This window comes from Pithys albifrons, chromosome 10 (assembly GCF_047495875.1).
Source record: "Pithys albifrons albifrons isolate INPA30051 chromosome 10, PitAlb_v1, whole genome shotgun sequence".
NCBI lineage: Eukaryota > Metazoa > Chordata > Aves > Passeriformes > Thamnophilidae > Pithys > Pithys albifrons.
In genome coordinates this window covers 11,064,418-11,086,435 of record NC_092467.1, presented here as the reverse complement: position 1 = coordinate 11,086,435, position 22,018 = coordinate 11,064,418, and the positions used below count along the sequence as shown (strand labels likewise).

The 22,018-nt window shown below is 39.1% G+C and overlaps 1 protein-coding gene across 2 annotated transcripts in view; it reads right to left on the bottom strand.

Annotated features, from left to right (window-relative positions):
* Nucleotides 1-2,022: 2,022 nt before the first annotated feature.
* The window catches only part of CRB1 (crumbs cell polarity complex component 1), a 97,907-nt gene continuing 77,911 nt past the window's right edge, over nucleotides 2,023-22,018 (bottom strand). The window contains exon 12 of one of the 2 annotated variants that reach the window (XM_071565606.1): nucleotides 2,023-2,780. In XM_071565606.1, coding sequence (XP_071421707.1) covers nucleotides 2,565-2,780 — 216 coding nt within the window. In that variant the 3' untranslated portion in view covers nucleotides 2,023-2,564. The remainder of the gene's footprint in view (nucleotides 2,781-22,018) is intronic. The other variant, XM_071565607.1, reaches the window with a different exon arrangement.

The window sequence follows — 22,018 nt, the reverse complement described above, 5'->3', positions numbered from 1 at the left end:
CTTGTATCCACTTTACCAGTCCAATGCTGCTTCTGCTACTTGTGCCTAATTCATGCTTCTGGATTTGCCCTGGTGTTCAGAGCTTGCTGTGCCCAAGCTCCCCAGCCTGCGGCCTTACATTTCCTCTTCTCCACTCCCTCACTGCTTGCCCTGATGTTACCACATCTTCATGTGTCTCTGCCCACTTGGCCCTTCTGTAGGCAGAGCTGGCCTTGCCTTTGGGTTTCTTGCAGCTTTTTCATGCAAGGTAAAACCATGTGTGTGAGAGTCTGCAGAAATCACTCCTGCTTTACTTGGGGTCTCTCATCCTCACACACTGTTCTTTGCTGTCTCATTTACCTGGTATTTTCTGCCTCAGGCTGTACACTCTTCGAGTTAATTTCTTCTTTTTTTCACAATGTTTTTGTATCTTTCTAGAAATGATCACACCCAACTAACTTTGTTATTTGTTACTGTGCATCAGCAATGTCTCACAGGGCAAAAGCTGGGATCAATCAAAAGTTTCAATTGAAACCTACTGCATCTGGATCTACATAAAGTTTTGTTTTGAAAAATCTACCCTGAATTTCTGCTATCTCTTCTCATAATTTTAATAACTTATTTTTTCATTCTTTACTTGTCATTTGAACTCTCTGAATTTAGACTTCAGCTGTACAACAACAACTGCGTTTAAGCTTCAGTAGTAAAGCTGTAAATTGGGCTCCAAATCTGTTGTGCATTTTTGCTGTGACTACATTCTGCTCTTCTAACTCTGCTTGAATCCAGCCATCTACTCAGATTTTCTGTAGGGCTTTATTTTGAAAGATATTGGTGAGGACTGCAAAAAAGTCCTGAATGTGCTTACTATCATAGTTATTGCTATTCATCTAATACAAAAATAATGTGAGTGGCATTGATCTTCAGTAATCCCTTAAGGGGCTCATTCAAAATGAATTATGAACTGCTCCTTAATTAAAAAGATGAGTTAAACTGTTGGATACTCAGTGTGCGTACTCTATTATGCAACTCCTGGAATAATCATCTGGGGTTTGATGTATCTGTATGGGATGTTTCATAAGTGCAGGAGCATCTAAGCTGAAGTGCAGGAAAAAGGAAATGTCATTGTGGACTTTCTACTCTGTTGCCTCTTTAGTGTGGGTTCCGTTTGTGTGGGAGCAATGTTTATGCTTTAATTTCTTGACTACATCTGAAAATCAACTGCATGAGTTATGTCTAAAATTTGCCTCTACATTCCAAACCCCTTTTGGCCTGGGTGTGTTTTTGCCATATATTTTTGGTACCATTGTTAAGGCTGAAAAACGCCTCTCAGACCATTGAGTCCAACCATTAACCTACATTTTTAAATCTCTATTTCATTACAAGATGCCTTTGCATCAAATGACTATTTCATTACATGTTAATGTAACATACATTACATCTATGTAAATATCTATTCCATTACAAGCTTACAAGCTTCTCTCATTACATTTTATGCATTTGTTTCTTTTTTGACAAAGCAAGCCTTGTGCTGCTGAGGTTTATGAGGTAGTTAAATGGGATTATCTCTGTTTTAAAAGAGGAAAATTGAGACATAAAAATTTATTTTCCCATGATCATATGAGAAGTCTGAGTGCCAGGAGAAGCACCAACTTTGCTGTAATTATTTTCAAGCCTGTATTTTACCTGTAGGCTACTTCTGTAACTTTCCTGGCATTTTCCATGAGCTTTGGGAAAGATTTCTGTGCATGCTTTTTGGCAGTCAGTGTGAGAAGCAATAATTTTCTAAAAGGGACTATCAGGTAATATTGTAATGGGAGGAAGGCCGTAGTGTGGATGTACACAATTTGGTTAGGATATTTAGATTTTACATCTCCTAAGTAGTCATGTTATGCTCACTGGATATTTTAGGACACAAGCATTTATACTCAGAGAAACATGTGCTTTTGTGGAAACTGAATTGCATTTCACCTTCATTTCAGTAAAAGGTGGAGGGGTGGTAGGTAAAATGAAAGAACTGGAGGAAAGAAAAACAATTAAATTTGAAGCATTTATTTTGGAGAGTTTTCACACAGCTTCCTTTTATAATCCCTGATTAACAGATGAAAGTAGATATGCTGAGACACAGTTCTAGTACTAAACCCTTTGATAACAGAATTGCAATGTCTTTATTGTACAGGCTTAGTTGATTTGTCTTCATCACCTTCTGCAGCAGTGATTGCTGGGCAGTCCAAGGATAGTGTGAATGAGAGGCTGTTATCCGTGTTGTGTCCAAGGCAGGCACTTACAGGTATCCCAGGAGCCATTACTGTCTATAATACCTACTGCTGATTACCAAGGCTGTGGTTTCCAGTGCAAATAAAAAATTGTCCTTGGACACGCTGGTCCAAAGCAATGATAAATGTCATTGGTTCATTTAAATGCTAAAAGAATTTTCATGTTATTGAAGTTAAAAGGAAAACATTGAAAGCCCAAAGTCATTGTTATAATGAGTATTCCTGATATCAGAGTGAAAATAATATATCTAACATATGTACAGTGTCCCCTTTCAGCCACCTTCCAGGATGCAGGAGTGCTTTTGCTGTCTCCTAAATCAGTCTTTCCATTGGCGGTGGCTGCACCATGTTCCACATCTCCACGCGGGACCCCTCCTTCTCCTGCCGGCTGGGGCTGTAGGTGCCTTGGGTCGCCCGTTTATTGGCAGCGACGACTGAAACCACAACTGCCAAGAAGAGGATCAATAACAAGGCCAGCGTTACTGAGCCAATGGAGGTGAATATGTTCGAGATCAAGTCAGTTGTCAACTGGAAGGATTGAAATAATTGCAATATAATTTCCGTCAAGAGAATACTGAGACACACTTGAGCTACCATGGAAGGAAAACAAAAGCTGTTCTATGGATAGGGCTTTGAATAGACAAGCTATTGCTGAGGCACCATTTATTGGTAGAGAAATACATTAGCCCCTCCAGATTTTGTTCTTTGGACTCCAGAAAATTACACACACAGAGCACTGAATGTTTAGTATTCACGGCAGAGCTGGATGAATTTCATGCAGTGACCCATTTCTTTTGACAGCTTCCTTTACCTTGAAAATAACTTGTAAGTTAATATGTCTGTGGACTGTAATAGTAATTCGGCAATTATTTGTTTAATCACTTCTATAATAATTCATTATCCCGGGTTTGGTTGTGAACATCTTATTGCTGGTCTTTGCTACTGCAAGTTAAACATGAGCTAATTTGACTGGATATATATTCAGCCACATTTCTGTTTCTCTTGCTGGAGAAGTCAAGTTTAAGTGAATATTTATCTATGTGTATATAAACTTTTAAGTATAGATTATATAAACTTATATGTATAGATTATATATAGAACATTTTCTTACAATAAATATTTTTGTAAAATGTACTACTTCTACAGGCATTCCTGCTGGTAAACTTTTCTACCAGCTTGTTTGCGTTCTGTAAGTGTATAAAGGCTGCACAAGAGTGCAACTGAAATCTATTGCATGAGAAATTAATCAGTATATTTACACAAATATGTTTTAAAATATTCATCCAGCTCTTCTTCCACATGCTTGCTTCATACCTTCATCTACAGAAACAAAAGCAGTACAGTACAGGATGAATGTAAGGATGCTCTGACTTTTTTTTTTTCCAATTTTCATGTGGCAGTGGGAAATGAAATGATGTCAGAAGGCATAGTGCACATAAACAAATCCATCAGTTGAAAAGCTTTAGATAAGATAAATTTTATAGTTGGTAGATTAACATTTTATACACATTTATGCATATACTTTCATGTGTAAAAAAATTATTATGATGAGCCAATGAAGTGCTGAGGTTAGTGTGGAAAAGTGGTCACTATGGACAGAATGACCCTGGCAGGAATTGAACTTCTGGGCAGATTCTGCCATCCATCATCCTTTGATTTGTATTACGAGTGACAGCTGAACTGCCTGAGATGAATGTGTGCTTGAGGCTGAACGTTCAAATCCCCAAATACTTAGAAACGGAAAACAGCAGGTCAAAGCCCATTTCCCATTTAGATGCTCCATATTACAGGATATTTTAGTGACCTGCTTACTTGTAATTTCTAAGGAAGGGCAATTACAGTCCAGGAATGATGGTGCTCCTGCATTCAGTGATGGATACACTGGCAGTGGGTGCTGCTGCTGTGTGTCCATCCCTGGGACTCATGCCTTTGCAGGAGATCAACAATGCCAGAGGGGAAAATGTTAAAACAATCCTTCCTCTTTTTTCCTCTCTCCAACTCCACACCGATGTAAAAAGTCCCATTATGATAGTAAAAGCAAGTTTGGCTCAGGGATTCTCTTCAGGGGATACACGATAAACTAGGGTATTTTCCTCTGTCCTTGATGGCTAAATATATGGTCCCTATTGTTTCAAAACCATTTTCCCCAGTAGAAATAATCTAGTGCAGGTGACAGACCACATGAATCCAACTGTAAAACAAGGTGGTGTGAGGCGTGTTGGTCTATTAAATCGTATTGGATTGGGAACGTCATTTCATCTTTAGACGGTGTTACAGATATATTTGAGATCTTACTTTAGCTCTGTACTCTCTTAGACTATGACTCTTGTTCTTCTTTTCTCAGAGGGGCTGCAAATTTTTAATGGAATTTTTAGTTCTCAGAAGATGTCTTATATTTTCATTGTCTGCTCTGGGAAACTGAGGACTGAGATAGTCCAAGTTAACTCTGATCCTATGGTTGAAAAGGAAAGAAATTCACTACTTAGGCAAATGGATGGTATTGCCTTGTCTCTGGTATGTGAAATTTTTGAACTTATTTCCTATTTTCTAGTCCATGCTCTTTCCATTCCTGTTATAAGCATGTCTATATTTATGGAGACATTTTCATTTATAAATATCCTTCAAGTTAATTTGATTTCTTAATGAAAAATTTTATGCAAAGAACTGGGGAGAAAAAAAAGCCTGTAACTTGTTAAAATACAATCACATATCTAAACATCATTCTCCATTTAAAATCATCATAATAGGACTTTTTTTACATTTGCAATAGTTATTTATTACAGAAACCTTACCCATTCTGAGCCAGCATGTAAAAGAAGTTACTCCCCTGTTGAATATCTAGACAGCTGGGGTTTTTACCATGAGCACGTACATAAACTAACTTTATTTCTGTGTTTATGTTGCTTCTAATTTCTAAATATGAAAAAAGAGCCTTTAATTCATCTTTTTAGGTGGATTCTATTGATCAAAACACCCCAGTGTTCAAGTGCTGTCCCCTGGTTTATCAGCCCACAGCTCACTGCTGAAGTTTATAGGTTGCATTGAACTGGTAACAAGAGTTGCCAGAAGGCTTTGCAGTCTGGTCCTATCAAAATCAACTGCTTCTTTAGTAATTAATGGCTCAACAGTTAAATTAATGTGGAAAATCAGCTGACTGATCTGGAAAAAATAGCTGGAAAGTTCTGTCCCCCATTGTCTCAGAATCTGTTCATTGCATATTTCATAATGATGATAGACCAGACTGTAACTGGTGAACCCAAAAATAGAAGGATTGAGCAACGTTTTTAGAAACAGTGCTGCTGACAGAGGAAACAAGGGGGTTTGTCAGAGACCCTACCATGTACTTTGCATAATAGTAGGGAGTGGGCTTTAAAAATGCTGTTTGAAATTAAAGGTCCCATTTCATTCCTTCAGGCTTTTCTGGTAAGTCCTTGCCTGTGGCTTCACCCATTGGTGGATCACAAAGGCTGCTACTCCTTTCCCCACATCAGCTGGTTAAGATCTGGTTATTGGACTGACTGCTTGGGAGATGGCAAGATACAATTTTTTTGGTGTTTAGCACAAAGCCATGGCAGAGACCCATGCAGAAGGGGAAAGCTCAGGAAAGAACAGAGCAAGACAAAAACTATTTTGTCTTGGCACAAAAAAAACCCCAAAACAACCCAAAAACAACAAAAAAAAAACCCAACCCAAAATAACAAAAAAAAAAGAACTCACAAAACAGCTGGAATATGTGAAGAGAAACAAGTTACTGAAGTTACTGAATTTTTTTCCTGAAAACGTTTGTTGTCAAGGAAGCCTATGAGACCCCCAAACACTGTGACCCCCTTTCAGAAAGTATTCTTGCTAATGAATACCACATGATGATCACAGTGATTTCTGAATGTAACTTCAGCACTGCTTATGAATAATTAAATATATGTAGGGCAAATGAAGGAGGGTTAATTAACTGACTGGGCAGTATCTTAATGATTCTCATTACAGTTTGAGCAGGAGGCTGGTCTACAAGATCTCCTGAGGGCTCTTCCAACCTGAATTATCTTATGAGCCTGTTTAAAAGGTAGTTGATGACAGAAGAGTTGTGAGAGTTCTCCTGCCCCTTAATATAGAAGAGTTGACAGTAAAAGTTGTATTGTTAGTGGTAATAGATGCTGATGGCAAGATGATGTCATGTGCCATGGTAATACCCAACAAATGAAGTCTGCTAGCATTAGAAGGCCTATCTGCTTCTCACAAAGTTATTTTATGTAGCATGTTCTATTTATATGTCTTTGGATGTGAGCTGGAGCAAGACAAATTTATTTTGGCAAATTTTAAAAAACCCACTTATTGAGTTTAATTTTCATGTAGTGAAAAGCTTTATCTGCAATGAAAGGAAGAAATACAGGGAAAAAAATCTTTGTCATGTTTTGAAGTCAAATCTTTTATCTTTTCACTGGTGGTTTCCTTGAAAAGTTGATTAATATTTTTAGGGTTATTTTAATTATTACATTAAAAATATTTAAAATATTTATATTAGATAAATCATCAGATAGAGTGAAACTTCATTGTATGGATGGGTTTTGCTTTTCATTTGGTTATTGAATTAGATTTATTGTTCCACTTTGGTTCCTTGATTTGCTTTGTAGATGAACACTTTGGATAAGGAGGGCCCAGTTCACAAGTCAAGGCTCAGAGGCATTTATCAATCCAGTATATGTATGCTTATCTTTAAACAAGCCAACTCCCAAATGGTTATTCTATAAGAGGGAACATTAGGGATTTGCTATATATGAATGTTTCCATGTGTGCCAAGTGTCAAAGGCAGGCGGAATAGCACACAGAGGAAGCCAGCCAAACACACAGGGCCTCTTCCTCCTGTGTTTTACATCAGCAGGACTTAGCTGATCTGATCCTGCTTTGTGTCATTCCAGGAATGAGAAGCAAGGCCACAGACACCAAGGCTGAGCCAAATCAGGGAGAGAGGAGAGCGAGCTGTGGTGCTGTCAGAGAAATATCTGTAGATATGAGAGAAGCAAAGGTGTGTTTCCTTGGGATGCTGCTGTGGGGGCACAAGCCCTGTATGGGAAAGTGTGTCCTGGATGTGTCTGTGGGATGTGGAAGGCACGGTGTGCTCTGAAAGTAGCAGCAGCAGGAGCAGCCTCTCTGCTGGGCATTAAGAATTAACCAGTCTGCAGTTCAGCACTTGCATAGAGCTCCCAGATTCTGGATTCCTCGCAAGACAGAGATATCAACACAAGCTTTAAAATACAGGGATTGACAAACCCTGGAGAATTCTATTCTCTGCCACATGCAGGGCTTTCTGGGAATTCTCCAGCTGCTCATGTGCACCAGAGCTTTCGCTGGCAAAGTCTCCAGATCCTGAGTCCTGACACCACTCACAAGGTTATCACTTCATCATGGTAAGAACATCTGATCCATGCCATCCAGATTCACTGCCCCCAAATCAAAACCATTTGCTACAGTAATGAGGGCCGATTGACTTGAGTGGTCCTAATCCATGTCAGAACTTCTTTGCAAGTTTTAGGGGCAGAGAGGGGATAATAGTGAGCAGCCAAAGAAGAGCCATTTACTGATTAAAAAGCACATAGATATGCTCAGTTTGTTTCATAGAGGTTTTACAACCATCTTACCAGAAATTTTTTTCAGTTAAAGGCTGAATTCAGGTAAGAATCCAGGTAGTTCAAGAAGAAATCCAGAGTCACATACAAATCTCTTATTATGAGATGCACTGATAACCCTAGCCTGTGAGACTACAGTGTAATTTCAACAGCAGTGAAGGGGCCATAAATCTATAGATTGACTTTGTTCTACTGAAAGTACATTAATTGAGTAGCACATGAAGTCCCTTTTTCTGTGATTTTCTATTTTCACCTTCACAAGCCATCACCTATTGCTCTCCCGCACACCATCTGTAAAAGGTGGCTGCTCTGCTTGTGCTAAACACCAGCCACCAGCTCCCAAGAGCTGTGTTGACCTACATGTTGGGCTGTTGAGTTGAACTAATAATCCATTTTGGACTCATTTAAGGAGAACAGATTCCTGTCCAGCTGAGTCAAACACTGCATAGGCCACTGGAAATGGCAAACTATTTTTTAAGATTTTATCCATGTCACCTATTTCCTTTAACAGCTTTATCCTTTAATTGTTTAGCCTTGTTTCCTACTTCATGCTGTTGCCCATATAGGCACCCATCTTTGAGTGTGTCTCTACAGAGTTATTTTTCAAGTACTTGAATAGTTTACTCCTTTCTACTTTGGTGCCTGTGGCAACAAAGGAAGCAGCACTCAGTGCACCTTAGCTGGTTTGCCACTGTTTGTCACCAGTGAGACCACCAGCTTCTTTTTCTTCTGCACACCTCACAACCCTTCCATTCATCTTGTGGGCTTCCCAACTGGTATTTGCATTGCATAGACATTCTCTTGTCCCCACGTGGGAAGGAAGCAATTCCTGTATGGTGCAATACTTGCTTTACTGTAAACCTGGTGCCTACCAAGTTTCAAGGTTATCTGGTAAGAAAAGTGAATCCTCTGGGATTGATAAGCAGAAAGCAAGAGAGAAAACAAGACCTAGGAAGATATCAGTTCAGGGTGACCTATAGTTGCCACACATTGCTTCTGATGCCTTCTGTATGCAAAACAACACCCCAGGGTAAGCATGACTGCTTTTTTCCTACACATCTTAGGAATTTCTGTCCCCAACACCATGTTCGCTGAGAGGAGACTATCCTGTTGTCCCTCACCTACCTCTGTACTCCTCTGAAAAATCTTTCTGTATGGCATAAAGAGTTATTGATTATTTTGCAATTCCATCATGGCTGTTGCTGTTTCTACCACTAACCTCTGAGTTATTTTTCTGATTTCTGCAGGAGAATACAGTCCCATTGCCTGAGGGCTTGAGTGAGACCCCAGGTCCTGTACTCCTACGGACAGGCTGAAATAAAAACTTAGGGGACTACTTCTGATGTGTGCAGAATATGCACAGCATAACAGATAGGGCAGTTCACCTCGAGGAAAAAAGATTGTAAGTAACTTGTCTTATTTATTTCTCTATTTTCTGGTGGATTATTGTCTGAATATTTTCTCTGAAAAAATTACATTCACTACCACTTCTATCTAGTGTAGGGGTTCTTTTTATAAAATGTAGTTTGAATAGTTTGTCTTAGTTGACACGTGACAGTTTTAATTGATTTCTTCCTGGAAAACACCAACTTTTAGTTTTCTTACAGTTCTTGAAATCAAATAAAAAGTGTAGCTGCTATAATGATAAACTGATCATCTGGCTTGACCAGTTATAGATCAGAAAAATGCAATCTTTCCTATCAAGGAAGAATTACATCTCTGGTGTTCTGTGAGAAAATGAAGAAGATGGAGATGATTGAAGTCCAGGATTTAGCTGGGCTTGCAAGGAAAGTACCTCATTAAGAAATTCTGACAGTCTCCCTCCTGGCACATGAAGCTGCAGTGTTGTGACACTACAGAAGTTAACAAGGAAGTTTGTTCTAATTATAGTGGAGCAAAAGAATTGGAGATTGGAGACAGAGCTCTCTGAAATGTTGCAACTAAATTGTAAAGCAGGCGTTGGTTAAACATGGGTATTCACATTAGTCTTGATCTTGCAGTCAGATTGGCATACCCAGCCCTCCTGCTCCACACAGTAGATTCCAGGATCATTCCTAGCTGACTTTAAGCAGTGCTGTGCTTAAATCAAAACAATTTGCCCCCTCCTCAATGCTAGTATATGCAGTAATGTTTAGCTTAGGTGGCCTTTTATTGATATTATTAGCCTTTGGGCCAAGTAGCTTTTCCAGCTGGGAAGCTCACTTTTAGGAATTAATCTTTAAAGAACAGGCTATGTACAATAATTGTAATTTATTTAAGTACTTGTAGTATTGATGTCTGATTTGTCTTAACTGTTTAATGAAAGTGGTCCAGCTAGGAAAACAGTGGTATTTATTATGTCTGGGATGGTCTGTCTTAGGCAGAAGGAATAATGTTTCTGGTTTTGGCCACTGTATTTACTGTACACAAGCTCAGCCATGGACCCAAAAGAGACAGAAGTACATAAGTAGCCCTTTAAAATTTCCATCAGATGTTTTGCTGGATTAGTATCTCACAGGACATAGTAGTAATGCCATTTCTCTTAAACAGCAGAGTGCTGGTTACGCAGAGAGCGGTGATTTGGGTGGCAGTTTGGGAGGTCATCTCTCATTAAGCTGTGGGCTTTGAGAAGGCTCCTTGATGGTGCTTCTGCAGAAACTGGCAGTGCTAAATTTTAAACTCTTTTTAAAATCATCTTGGTAGTGCAGCACAGATTAAATGTGCAGCTCCAATGTGTTGTTATGAGATGCCTTTTAAAATTCTATCGACAGCCTCTGGTGTAGAAACTTCACCATCTGCTGCAATCTGAAAGGATAAGAGGGAAAATCTATAGCTGGTGCAAATCCAGGCAAAGCATGCCGAGGAGGAGTTTGTCCCATAGCTGCTATATCACAGACTAGACAAATGTTTTAGTAAAGGTGTCAGTCTCTGGGGTACAACATCCCTTTCCAGTTTGGGAAATGCTTTGGGGCATCATAGAGAATTATTTTAGTACATGGCTGACAGCGCAGTGCATCAGGTGGTGTCTCCACAGGGGATAAATGCTTTACAGCTTTGAGACAGCACATTCTGTACGAGTAAATCTTCGTGGTGGATAAAAGCCTTATCAGGCAATCATCTTGCAAGAAGGAATGGATGATATTTAAACTCCAAAGACTATCACTAAAAACAGTAACTTTCTGTCATTGCCCTGCGTGTGGCCAGGCTGAGTTTACTGCATCCCTGTAGATGCCACAGGAGAAATGACTCCTGGAGAGGGATTTGGAAGAACACACAGTAGTGGCCTTTTGAGGAAGTCAAAAGTGGAAGAGTGAAGTGGGTGTGAGGGAGTCAGTAGATTAAGCCCAAAATCAGGAGAAGACTAGAAAAAGATTCTACAGCCTTGAAGATGAGGACAGGACAGTTTCTGAGGAAAAGACATTCAGCAGGCAGAGTGAAATAGTTAAAAAATAATGAGATAGAAGAATGGATTTCAGAACTGCTTTCTTCATTACTTCCATAGGTGTTGATGAGACCAGCACGTGGAGGATGATGTCCTGATTCTCAAGATGGGGCTGGTGGGAATGACAGCATTTGGATAAGAGAACAGAGCAGGAAATGATAATGTAGGGTATCAACAGCTAAGTCAAGGGGGCAACTAAACCATTCCTATGGCAAACTTCTCTGATTTTTGCATGTAAATTTTATCTGTCATTCTAGATTCCAATATTTTCTGTGTAAGCCGGGGAGCGGGGGTGTGGAATTTTGCTGCAGTATTTGCAATCTGGAAGCCCAAAGTCCATCTGAGGGAACACCTGCATCTTGGTTTTCCTACTGTTTCCATGTGCACCGTTTTCACCAGGCATTATTCTCCTGTGTTTTGAATTATTAGTCTCAATTAACTTTAATCAAGTTTGCACAAACTGAATTGTGGACAACCTGGAATTGCTCAAAACTGCACTTTTCAGCACACAACAGTTGAGACTAAAGATCTCTTTCTTAATTAGTGATTTTTAGAGGCAGATTTTTTTTTTTATTTCTGTAATCAGATCTTTGAGAACAGCACCAAGTACCCATCAAAGATCAGCACCGCATACAGGTGCAGCCACCTTCTGTGGGCTGTGATTTCTGACTGTGACAAAATTGTAGCGGGGTCTGGTCCTTTTGCCACCAGCTTGAGGTTCTCTTGCACAGGTACAACCTGTGCTGAAACTCAGCCCTGTCTCCCTCCACTTTCTGTGGGAATATGAAACTGCTGTGTCTCTGTAATGTGTACTAGGTGAGTCAGCAGTGTATGATATAGCAGAGATCATTATGATTCCTGTCTGATTTTGTAACTGCCAGACACTTTCCATCCCTACTTCTCTGCTAAAAAGCAAAGCCTACAATCTCAAAACTGTTACATGAAATTCTTCTCTGCATTTGGTGCTAAGCTCCTGCAAAACAGCCATGTGTTGCTACCTAGCATTAATATTATGCTGTCAAGTGGTGATGAAGTAAGCAGCTATTTGGCTGTTTCACACTGTCAGACAACAAGGTATCAAGTCAGCATCCAGCCTTTGCTGGGTGCAGCACTTCGATTGCAGCCATCTCGTGCTTCCAACTGTAAATATTCATGGTATAAGATAGACCTTTATTGGCTACATAATACTTGCCTTAGCACACTATGTGACACTGTCACATTACTTAGCTAATTATATTCCTCGATAAAAATTTTGAGTGTGTTTTTATCCTACTAGCTTTTTTTTGTAGTAGGAAGTTGGTTAGAGACAACATCACTGTGGTTTGCCTTCAGGAAAGACTTTGTTAGACATGCATACAGCAAAAAAGTAAATGAAAAAAATTTAAATTTCCATGTTAATAATTATTCACTGAAACCCTGTTTCAACTTGATCTAGGCCTTTTCTTTGTTGGTGGAGTTATTTTTTCTTGAGTTTTTTTTGTTGTTGTTGTTGTTGTGTTTTTTTGGTTTTTTTGTCTGGTTGGTTGGGGTTTTAGTGTACTTCCATTTTATTGATAGGATCATATGTGTTTGTCTCTACCTATGAACTTTACCACTGTCCTCCGGTATTCTTGGATCAAGTACTGCATACCTAATATGATATCTAGTCATTGTATTAATATTGCTGGCATTCAGCATGTTGGCATCTTAGTGTGAACTGGATGAAGTCAACTCTAATAATTATTTTTTGGTTATCTGCTGAAGATGCAAGTATTTAAATCTCTTTCTATGGTATATCCAGCACAGTACATGATAAAAAGTTCTCTAAAAATGCACTAGAGATTTCTCTTAAATTTCTACTCCATGCTTTTACCTTACTGCCACCTAAAGATAACTAACAGAAAATACATTGTACCTCAGACTAGAGAGTTTTACTCTAATATGCTGGGAAAAAATGGCAGCCTTGTCAATGTCTTTCTTTAAAGAAGAATGCCTACACTTTCAGAAGATTTTCTTGAAGATTGTGCTTCTTGGGATAGGAAAGAAATCTGCTGAGTCAGCTCACTGAATTTATCTCTGGTCCTCCAAGGCAAGGCATATTGACCATGAGGCCAACTCACCCTCTTTCTAACCAGATTATTAATTTTGATCTCCTCAATACAGACTGAAAGTAGAATTTTCTACAGTGCATGGGGTCAGGTCAAAGTCCACTTTTATCTGCAGGTGTAAAGTATTCCTGATTCTGCCTATCTAAGATACTGGAGTTCTCCACTGTTGAACAGGCAGCCTAAGCTGTTCTTCCTCTCAGCTCCATCCTTGGTGCCTTATTTCTTAAATAGCAGTTTTAAGTTTGGAGAACCCCTTTAAAGCAGGCTTTTTGTCAGAGGGGGAAATGAAGCATGAAATGGAGACACAATTAGCTAATGATCAGGTAAGCAACCCATGGTGGAAATGGTAATTGAATTTAATCTCTTCCTTTTGCCAAAACACTGCCTGCACAATACCCATGGTCTGTCACACCAAGGCAGTGCATCCCAGACCAGGCTCTATCACTCCCACTGACAAGGAGAACTAGCAAGGTATGGCTTAAGGTGTGTTCTCCAGTCCCTGCAGTGCTTGTGTTTGTACAGTTTCTGGTACACTGAGGCATGAAGCCCTGAGCAAGAAAACTTGAGCCTGACAGGTAGTCTTTCATGGAGCAGTTCCAATCCAACAATTTTACTGTATGACATTTCTTTTTTGGGGTGAATTATGGCATTCTCTGTTTAAACGGCAAGAATATTGCACTTACACTGGTAATAAATCACTCATATGTACCTACTAGAGGCTTATGGTGTTTGTCTAAACTCGCATTTCCACATAAGCTGACCTGTTGTTATTCATTGCCTGAGTACCAAGACAGATCCTTTTTCCCAGACTGGCCAGTCAGTCATTCCTTTCAGGCAAATACCCTTGAGTGCAGTCCTCAGTCCTCTTTGCCTGAGGGTTCAACTATTACAGACTATTACAGACTAAAGACTGCTGAAGGGCCTTGCTTTGATTTTAAATATTCTCAGGTATTGAAAGGATGTGACTCCATCAGTCGCATTACCTGTAACTGCCTTGAACCAACAATGACCCACTTTGTTAAAGTACCTGGCTGTGGTTATGTTGCACTGTTTGGAGATAGTTCATCCTCTGTAAAATTCCATTCTGAAGTCTCACAGACCTGACACTTTGCTTGTTGGCTGTCTTTACTTTCTGTATCACAAATAAGCCATTTAATTCAAATAATAAGTTAATCAAGGATTTCCAAGATGCTTCTTTATGGCTCCAAGTAACTCTTCTGCTTGATACTTATATTCTCAATCTCATATGTATTTCAGTATCAGTAAGGTAACCATGAAATAAAGCAAGTTATTTTTCATTCTGGCAGAAGTGTCATACATTAGTGTTTTCTCCTGGAAGAACACTTCTGCTTCCTCCTTCCTCAGTAGTTTTGGGAGAGGATGAGAAAAACTATTTTCTACTCAAAACTTTCTTGAGGTGAAATAAGTTTTTGCAGGGTTCTGGGTTCAGGCCAGTTGCACTCTGCCCAGCCTGTGCATCAGATCTGAGTGCTCCCCCAAGGGAGGGTGTGTAGCTGAGTACTGAGCAGAAATACAGCTTCCATGCCTACTCCTTCTAGAGAACATCACTCTTCTGGAGACTATTACTTACCAGCAGGTTATACCAATAATGCTTTAGTATTTTAAAATGTTCTGGTTAAATTATCCTGGGGTAGATTGTGATCTAGCTCACTCTCTGTCCAGTTCCTAGTGAAAACCAAGATAATAACACTTTTGTACCTTGCAGATGTGCCACAAGCATTCACTTAAAATAATGAAGTCATCCTTACTGTGTTAAGATATAGCTCATGTGTTCAGTACTGTCCCCATCTGTTTGATTTTTACAAATCCATTTTATTTTAATTTTCCCACGTGTGTAGTTCCAATTCCCTCAGTGTCACTTTGTGCCTCCAGGATCTCCTTCAGAGCCACCTTTTTTGATGGTTTCCAGAAATGATAGGCAACACTGACAGCCTGAGGGGCTTTTTGGGCCTCATCTCTGGCTTCCCCAGACAGATCGTCAGCAGAGGTTCCCTGACAATATCACTTATTGAAAGTATGGGGAAAATTTTGAATGGAAATTGTAACTTCCAAACATGTAGAAAATGACAGAAGACACAACTTTTTGCTAGTGGGTTCAGGTGTACCATGAAGAATGTGTTATTTTCATATGTATGGAAACCAAGCATTTTCTTTTGGCCTGAATGAGTTTTGTGTTTGATTAGAGGAAACAATAGAATAGGAAAAGACCAAATGGAATTTTCCATGAGACACAGCAGGTGTCTTGCCTGGCTCTATGTGCAACATGCCGATCGGTTCACAAAATTGTAGGCTTTAGGATAAAAAAGGGTATCAGTTACCTCACTGTAAAAACTCTTTGAAGGAGTTGTATTCCTACACTGCCATTTCACAGACAGAGTAGTCAGCCTAGATTAGAGGACTAACTGTTAGGCTTTTTGAATACAAACTGAAATAAATCATGCAGAAGATGTGATGTTGACAGGCTCTCCCAGTGCCTGGTCTCCAGTTCCTCACTGATTTTAACTGGGAGCAGATTTGGGTTTTTTCTGGGGTTTGGGGGTTGGTTTTGGTTGGTTTCTGTTTTGGCTTGTTTTGGTGGGGTTTTTTGTTTGTTTGGAGTTTTTTTGTGTTCCAGGATTAGCTGCTCCCAGGTGACAGCCAGGCTAACTGTGTTCAGACCATGTATCCTTTTCCTAGATAACTGGCAAAAAGCCAACAGAGGAGAAAAAAAATCTTGTTACAGGATGATCAGAGAAGCAACTGCACCTTTAATTTCACCTACAAATGATTACTGCTTGGAGAAGAGAGTGCCAAGGGTCCTGTCCCTTTTGGAAGAAAAGCCCAGTGTGTGAGTGTTCCCACTGCTATGCCAGACAGAAAGAGAAATATTCCCATTTATTTTTGTAATGGAAAAATAAGACCCCAAACTATTAATGTGCTTGAGAGTCATCAGAATCACTACAACAACCAAAGCTGCCTGCAGTGGTGCAAACTCTGTTTGCTCTAAATAATTTCAAAGACTTGTAAAACTGCTGATTTCCTTGTCCTTTGAATTACAGCAGTATCAGGTTTTTTACTTCAGTGCTCTTATTCTTCTTGAAAAGTGAATAATCTGTTCTACCACATATTGTTTGAATAAATTTAAGGACTGTTGTATTTGCTACACAGTTAGATCGGTAGAAAGCTCAGATATTTGTATAACAAGCTCTGCCTCATTTAAATGGCTCTCTGAATCAAAACACATAAATGTTCTCAGTCTTTTGAAATCAACATATTTTTCAGATCCTCAGGAGCAGGAATTCTTTTTATTTCTTTCAAGTGGAAAATATTCTATAAACTTAGTAATGTGTGTAATTTTTTTTTCAAACATTATTAGGAATGGATTCTCATGTCAAGGACTGAAAAATAGTCTGCAGAAGAATATACTTTACAAGCAGAGTTTATAAAGAGATATTTAGGCAGATTAACATGTCCGCCTTGTTTTATTTGGAACATCATAGTTCATGGACATTTTATAGTAATCTTAAGCACGTGACTAGTTTCCAAGGCATTAGCTCTACCCTATAAAATGTATTTGTTATGCTGAGCAAAGATGTCAGTAATTATGGAGCTTTAGCATTATCACTGCCTGAATAAAGTAGTGGTCCAAGTCACAGCCCATGGTTCCCATCCAGACAGCTGAGTAAGTGTGGGTAGAGTTTCTGAAGTGCTTCATCTGTTGTACCTGGGCAATCTCCATAATTACCTTTTATCTGGCACCCTACTAAGGTGAGAATAATTTTTGTTTTTTCTAACGTAATAGTGGTTAGTAAGCTGCTTTGAAGCCCCATTGGTCCTAAACTGATGACGAAGTCCCTGTAAAGCCTCACACCCATGTTTCAGTTCTGTCAGTTTAGTGAAGAGGACAAACATTGAATCCTAAGACACAACTGCTACCACAGACACACTATGAGGCAAGTTGCCTTTTCCATTATAGACTCCTTAACTTGGGCCCAGTTCCTTTTTCCTTTATAAATACTCAAGTGAAAGCCCTAATTGTATATTTCAGATTGAAAGGGAGGTTGGGATTTTCTTTTCTTTAGAAACTTTTGGCCAATTTAGCTACTTGTAATTTATGGAATTAAAACAGATTTATGGGCTTGTTTCCCTCAGTATCTATATTTGTTTTATATATGCATATTTTTTAAAATATCCATATTTTTTTAAAAAATAAGTTTAAAAATTACCAGTGAACATAGGTTTGTTTCCATTTTCAGTGGAAAACAGATGCCAAAATACAAATAAAGATTTTTTTCAATACTTGCAGCAAAGTAATTTTCTCATCAGTTGTATTTTAAGAAGCAAAGTAAATACCAGAATTTCCAAAATGTTCATTCATGTTTGGATAGTGTTTAGGACAAGATCAGAGTTACTTTTTTTCTACAGAGATAACTGCAAGACAAAAGTATTTGTTCCTGCTTTTTAAAAAACAAAGTAGAGTATATTTTTATATTTATAATTTAATTATTCTAAGGCAATTTTCAGAATAACTTCCCTCAGTGCTGTATTATTTGAAGAGAGAAACAAAGATAAAAGAGAAGAGAACATTAAGTCTCATGAGCCATATGAGGAAAAAAAGGACATAAAATTTAGTATCTGAACAATGCATGGAGTGCATGAATGTCTTATAAAGTGAGCAATGACTGAAGTAAATGCCCATGTGATGTGAATGTGAGTCTTCAGGGAAAACATCAGAGGGTGAGAAAAAGGAAGACAATGCCATTGCAGCAGAAAGGATGGTGTACAGACAAAATGTGTTTGAATACTAAACATGTTCTGTGAATACTGTACTTGGGCTGATTCCTGTACTGCAGAGGGTTATGCTGTCGTATGTCATCTGGGCTCCCTTTTCTGCCCATATTTACCATGCACATTAAATATTCAAGTGCTTTTCACTGATGCATGCAGTAATCCTGGCCGTGTGAAGAGCTTTCTTGTCTTTCCCAGCTAAGACACATCAGATAACCTTATTGTCTTTGCATCCTAATGTTTTTGTACCTTATTTTGTGACACACGTTAAATGTGTTTCTTGGAATATTCTTTTAGAAGTTTTAGTTAAATCCTGTGTTTTGGATACAGAATAATAGAAAATAGCAGAGGCTATTAAGGCATTGTTCTGCTCTGAAAAACAACTGTAAAAATGGCATTGGGACATTTCCAATGACTTCCAGAGCAGAGCTGCTTATTTTACAAATCTAAAGATGTTTCTTCCTACCCCACATTTGACCCCAGCACAGGAATAAAGCTGAGCTTTCCCTGGCTCCTGCAATCAATGGTAACTATTCGGCCGTGATGGGTGATCTACAACCACACGAATGACATGAAACCAAATAAACTCCAGCTCTTTACCAGTTCAGTTACACTGACTCTGCCAAGCTAATAAAAAGATTAAAAATTTACTTCAGGCAATGAAATAATCTTATTTCAATAGCCTATCATTACACTGTAATAAATGTATCTGTGCTGTGCAATCCTTTTCTCCAAGTAGTTGCCATGATGAGGGTTTTCTCAAAGTGAAGTAATACAGAGAGTGACTCAGAAGTACCAGGAAATAACCTTTTTGCTTCCAGCAGCAGCCTCACAGGGTGTAAGTTACATGGCCCAGACTATTTCCTTTCCCCAGTCTACGCTCCATCTAGGTCTTCAGAATGTCAGGAAAGCTGACAGGAGAGAGTTGACTTCTGATCATTGATAGTTCTGCTATCCCAAGGTTTGGTCCTCGTTTGGGAAGGAATGCCAGCAGGATGTGCATGGGCTGGCTATGCTGACCATGGGTGCTAGAAGTTGAGGGTATCAGTTTTGAACTGGGGTTCAGTCTTCTCTCCACAGGTCCTCAAGCACTTCTGACTTCAGTGTGTTAGAGCATGCTCATGAGTGGTTTAAATACCTCTGAGTTCATGAGGTTATATTATTGTGAGGAAAGTACCTCAACCGCAGTGGAAATAGCTATACAGGACGGGGAATTTCAGAAAAAATGGATAAATGTTGGAAAATATACTGTATACACTGGTCTTTTTAAACAGGCTGCAAGAGCTCTGGAAAAAATGAAAGGCAGTAGAAACATTCTCATTTACCAAGACATCAGCTTGATGCTCCCCAGTAGCTTGCCCCTATGTTTCTGCCTGGAGTCCTCGGTCAACCCCACTACATGAGGAAAAACTGGAGCTGACCTCCATGTATGGGAACACCCTCTGCTCACCCTCTGCAGGTTTTGGCAGGTGGAATAAGCTTTTCAGTGAGCTGGGGCACCCACAGCTCCTCATCTGGTGCTCTGGAAGTGCAGAAGGAGTGACTTTTCTGAAAATCAGGGTGGCGGCACAGCTTTACTTCTTCCTTTTTCTCACACTCCTGAGTCTGGCAGCTGAATATTACTGTCTTACTGTTGTAACATTGAGCATTCAAGCTTAGGATAAGAATAAAAAATATCATATTACCTTAAACTGTATTTTTATATTAATGTTGGAGGTTTTTTTTAGTTCTGTGTTGTGTTTTTGTCCATCTATCGCTCTTAAAGTCTTCTCTAAACTTGGGAGGTCTAGCAACTTCTCTGCTTACATGGAGGCTGAAGTGTGTGTGTGGAGCATAAATACCAGCCATCTAGGGCAGAATTGTTCTCTTTGAAGATGTTTCCAATATTGCTACCCTAATTTTCCAATTTTCCTATTCTTTCCAGTATTGCTACCCAAATTTCACAAATTAACAAACTCTGAAGTATGAAAGTGTTCTAACCATCTGCAGTAGGAAAGAGGATAAATTCAGGAAGAGAATAAATCTCTACTGATGACAAAGAGAACAGAGTGCTTTCAGTTTTTTGCAATCTCAAGACAAGCTGATGGGAGTACTGGCTCAGAACTGGTGCAGTATGGGAACTAACTTGCATGATTGTATTTGCCATTAGATTTCTCTGTAGTCTTGAAACTAAAACACTTAATATTTCTGTGTATAAGGTACAAGATAGAGGTATGTAGAGCAAGACATACAGGTAAAGCCATGGTGAGATTGGGGATAAACTGTAGTTGTTGCGTTTCTGATGTCCACATCTTTTACTCAAATGATAATTATCTATTAATAGCCTCATAAGTATGAATATGTAAATAGCTATGAAATGCATTATTCATGAATCACCAGGCATTAATTATTGTAATTAAGTATCATTTGCTGCGTTCATATTACTAACCCTTCCAGTTAATGAATACATTAACTAATCGCTGTAGAGCAGATTCAATCAAAATTCCATGTGTCTGTGCTATGGAAGCCTGAGAGAGTTTTAGAATTTAGATTCAATATTGAACATACTTTACATGCTTATCAGTGTATTTTTAATGACATTAAATGTGAATCGTAACCTCTGGTGCATGATGCTTGTCCTTGTGCCCAGGAGGATGGATGGGTACCAGCTGGAAGAGTATGTGAAGGCAACAGTGGTGCAGCTCTGTGAACTAAGGAGAACTTCAATTCTGGGACATGAAATCCACCACCGCTTTCAAGTCTCATGTATATTCACACGTACAATAGGAGAGGGTGTGCTTTGTGAGGAAGTGCTGTCCCAAAGGGGCTGCTGATGACCATGTTCAGGAAACAATTTCAAATTTGCCAGCACCAGCAGAACACAGCACTGCAGGATGTGCTCCTGAGTCTAATGGGGCCTCAGGGCACTCTTCAAACACAAAGTAAAATGAACAAAACCCTGGGTTTTGGGTTCTTTTTACTTTCTGGAGATCTATTTCAAGTAATAGTAATCTCAGTAACACAAAAAAAAGATTTGTTGAAGGGGTTTTTGTTGCCTTTTTACGGTTATAGTTCTTAGGACCAGGCTTTGTGGTTCTTGAAGTAGTAATTTTGAATAATTTATTGCAAACAAGTGTTTCCTTATTTTTAGGGAGAATTACTAACTCCAGATATAAATATGTATATTCAAGTTCTAAATGTTAATAGATACAAGTAAAGTGCCCTCTTGGCTTAACTTTTGGCTGCCAGGACAGGAAAAATATTTGCAATGAAAGAAACCTTATTTAATCACTGCTAGTTTGAAGCAGATTTTTTTCCTATTTTTAGGTTCACCAATGTGCTCAAGTCACATGCACTGAGTAAATGATTGGATCTAATTTCTTCAGTAACCTTGGGGGTAGGAGAATCTAAATAGGCATACATCATCAAGGATATTTTCAAAGACACAAACACATGGGCTCGTCGTAGTTAAAGTTGTGATAAGATACCAGTGGCAGAGTTCAAGTTGTACCTGCAGAGGAGGGTCAGTCAGAGCCTGGTTTTGTAAGGGCCAGAAGTAGAATGATGGTCAATAAAGCAGATCTGTCATTCCCTGTCTATACTTTCTCAGGGGAATACCTCTTGTGTATTTGCCAAACAGAGTAAAGAACATGCTTTCATTCATTCCACAGCTGATGCAAATCCCTTTGCTCTCCCTTCCATCACTGCTGTCTTTCCCCTTTTTAGAAATCTTAATTCTGCCTCAAGCCCAAACACTGTTACTTCTCATTATCCAGCTTTCTGAATGACAGTACCTGGCATTTGAAAAACAGTTTGAATCGTAGTATCATAAAGGGATCCCTTGCAGATAATACCAGTACTGAGCATCAC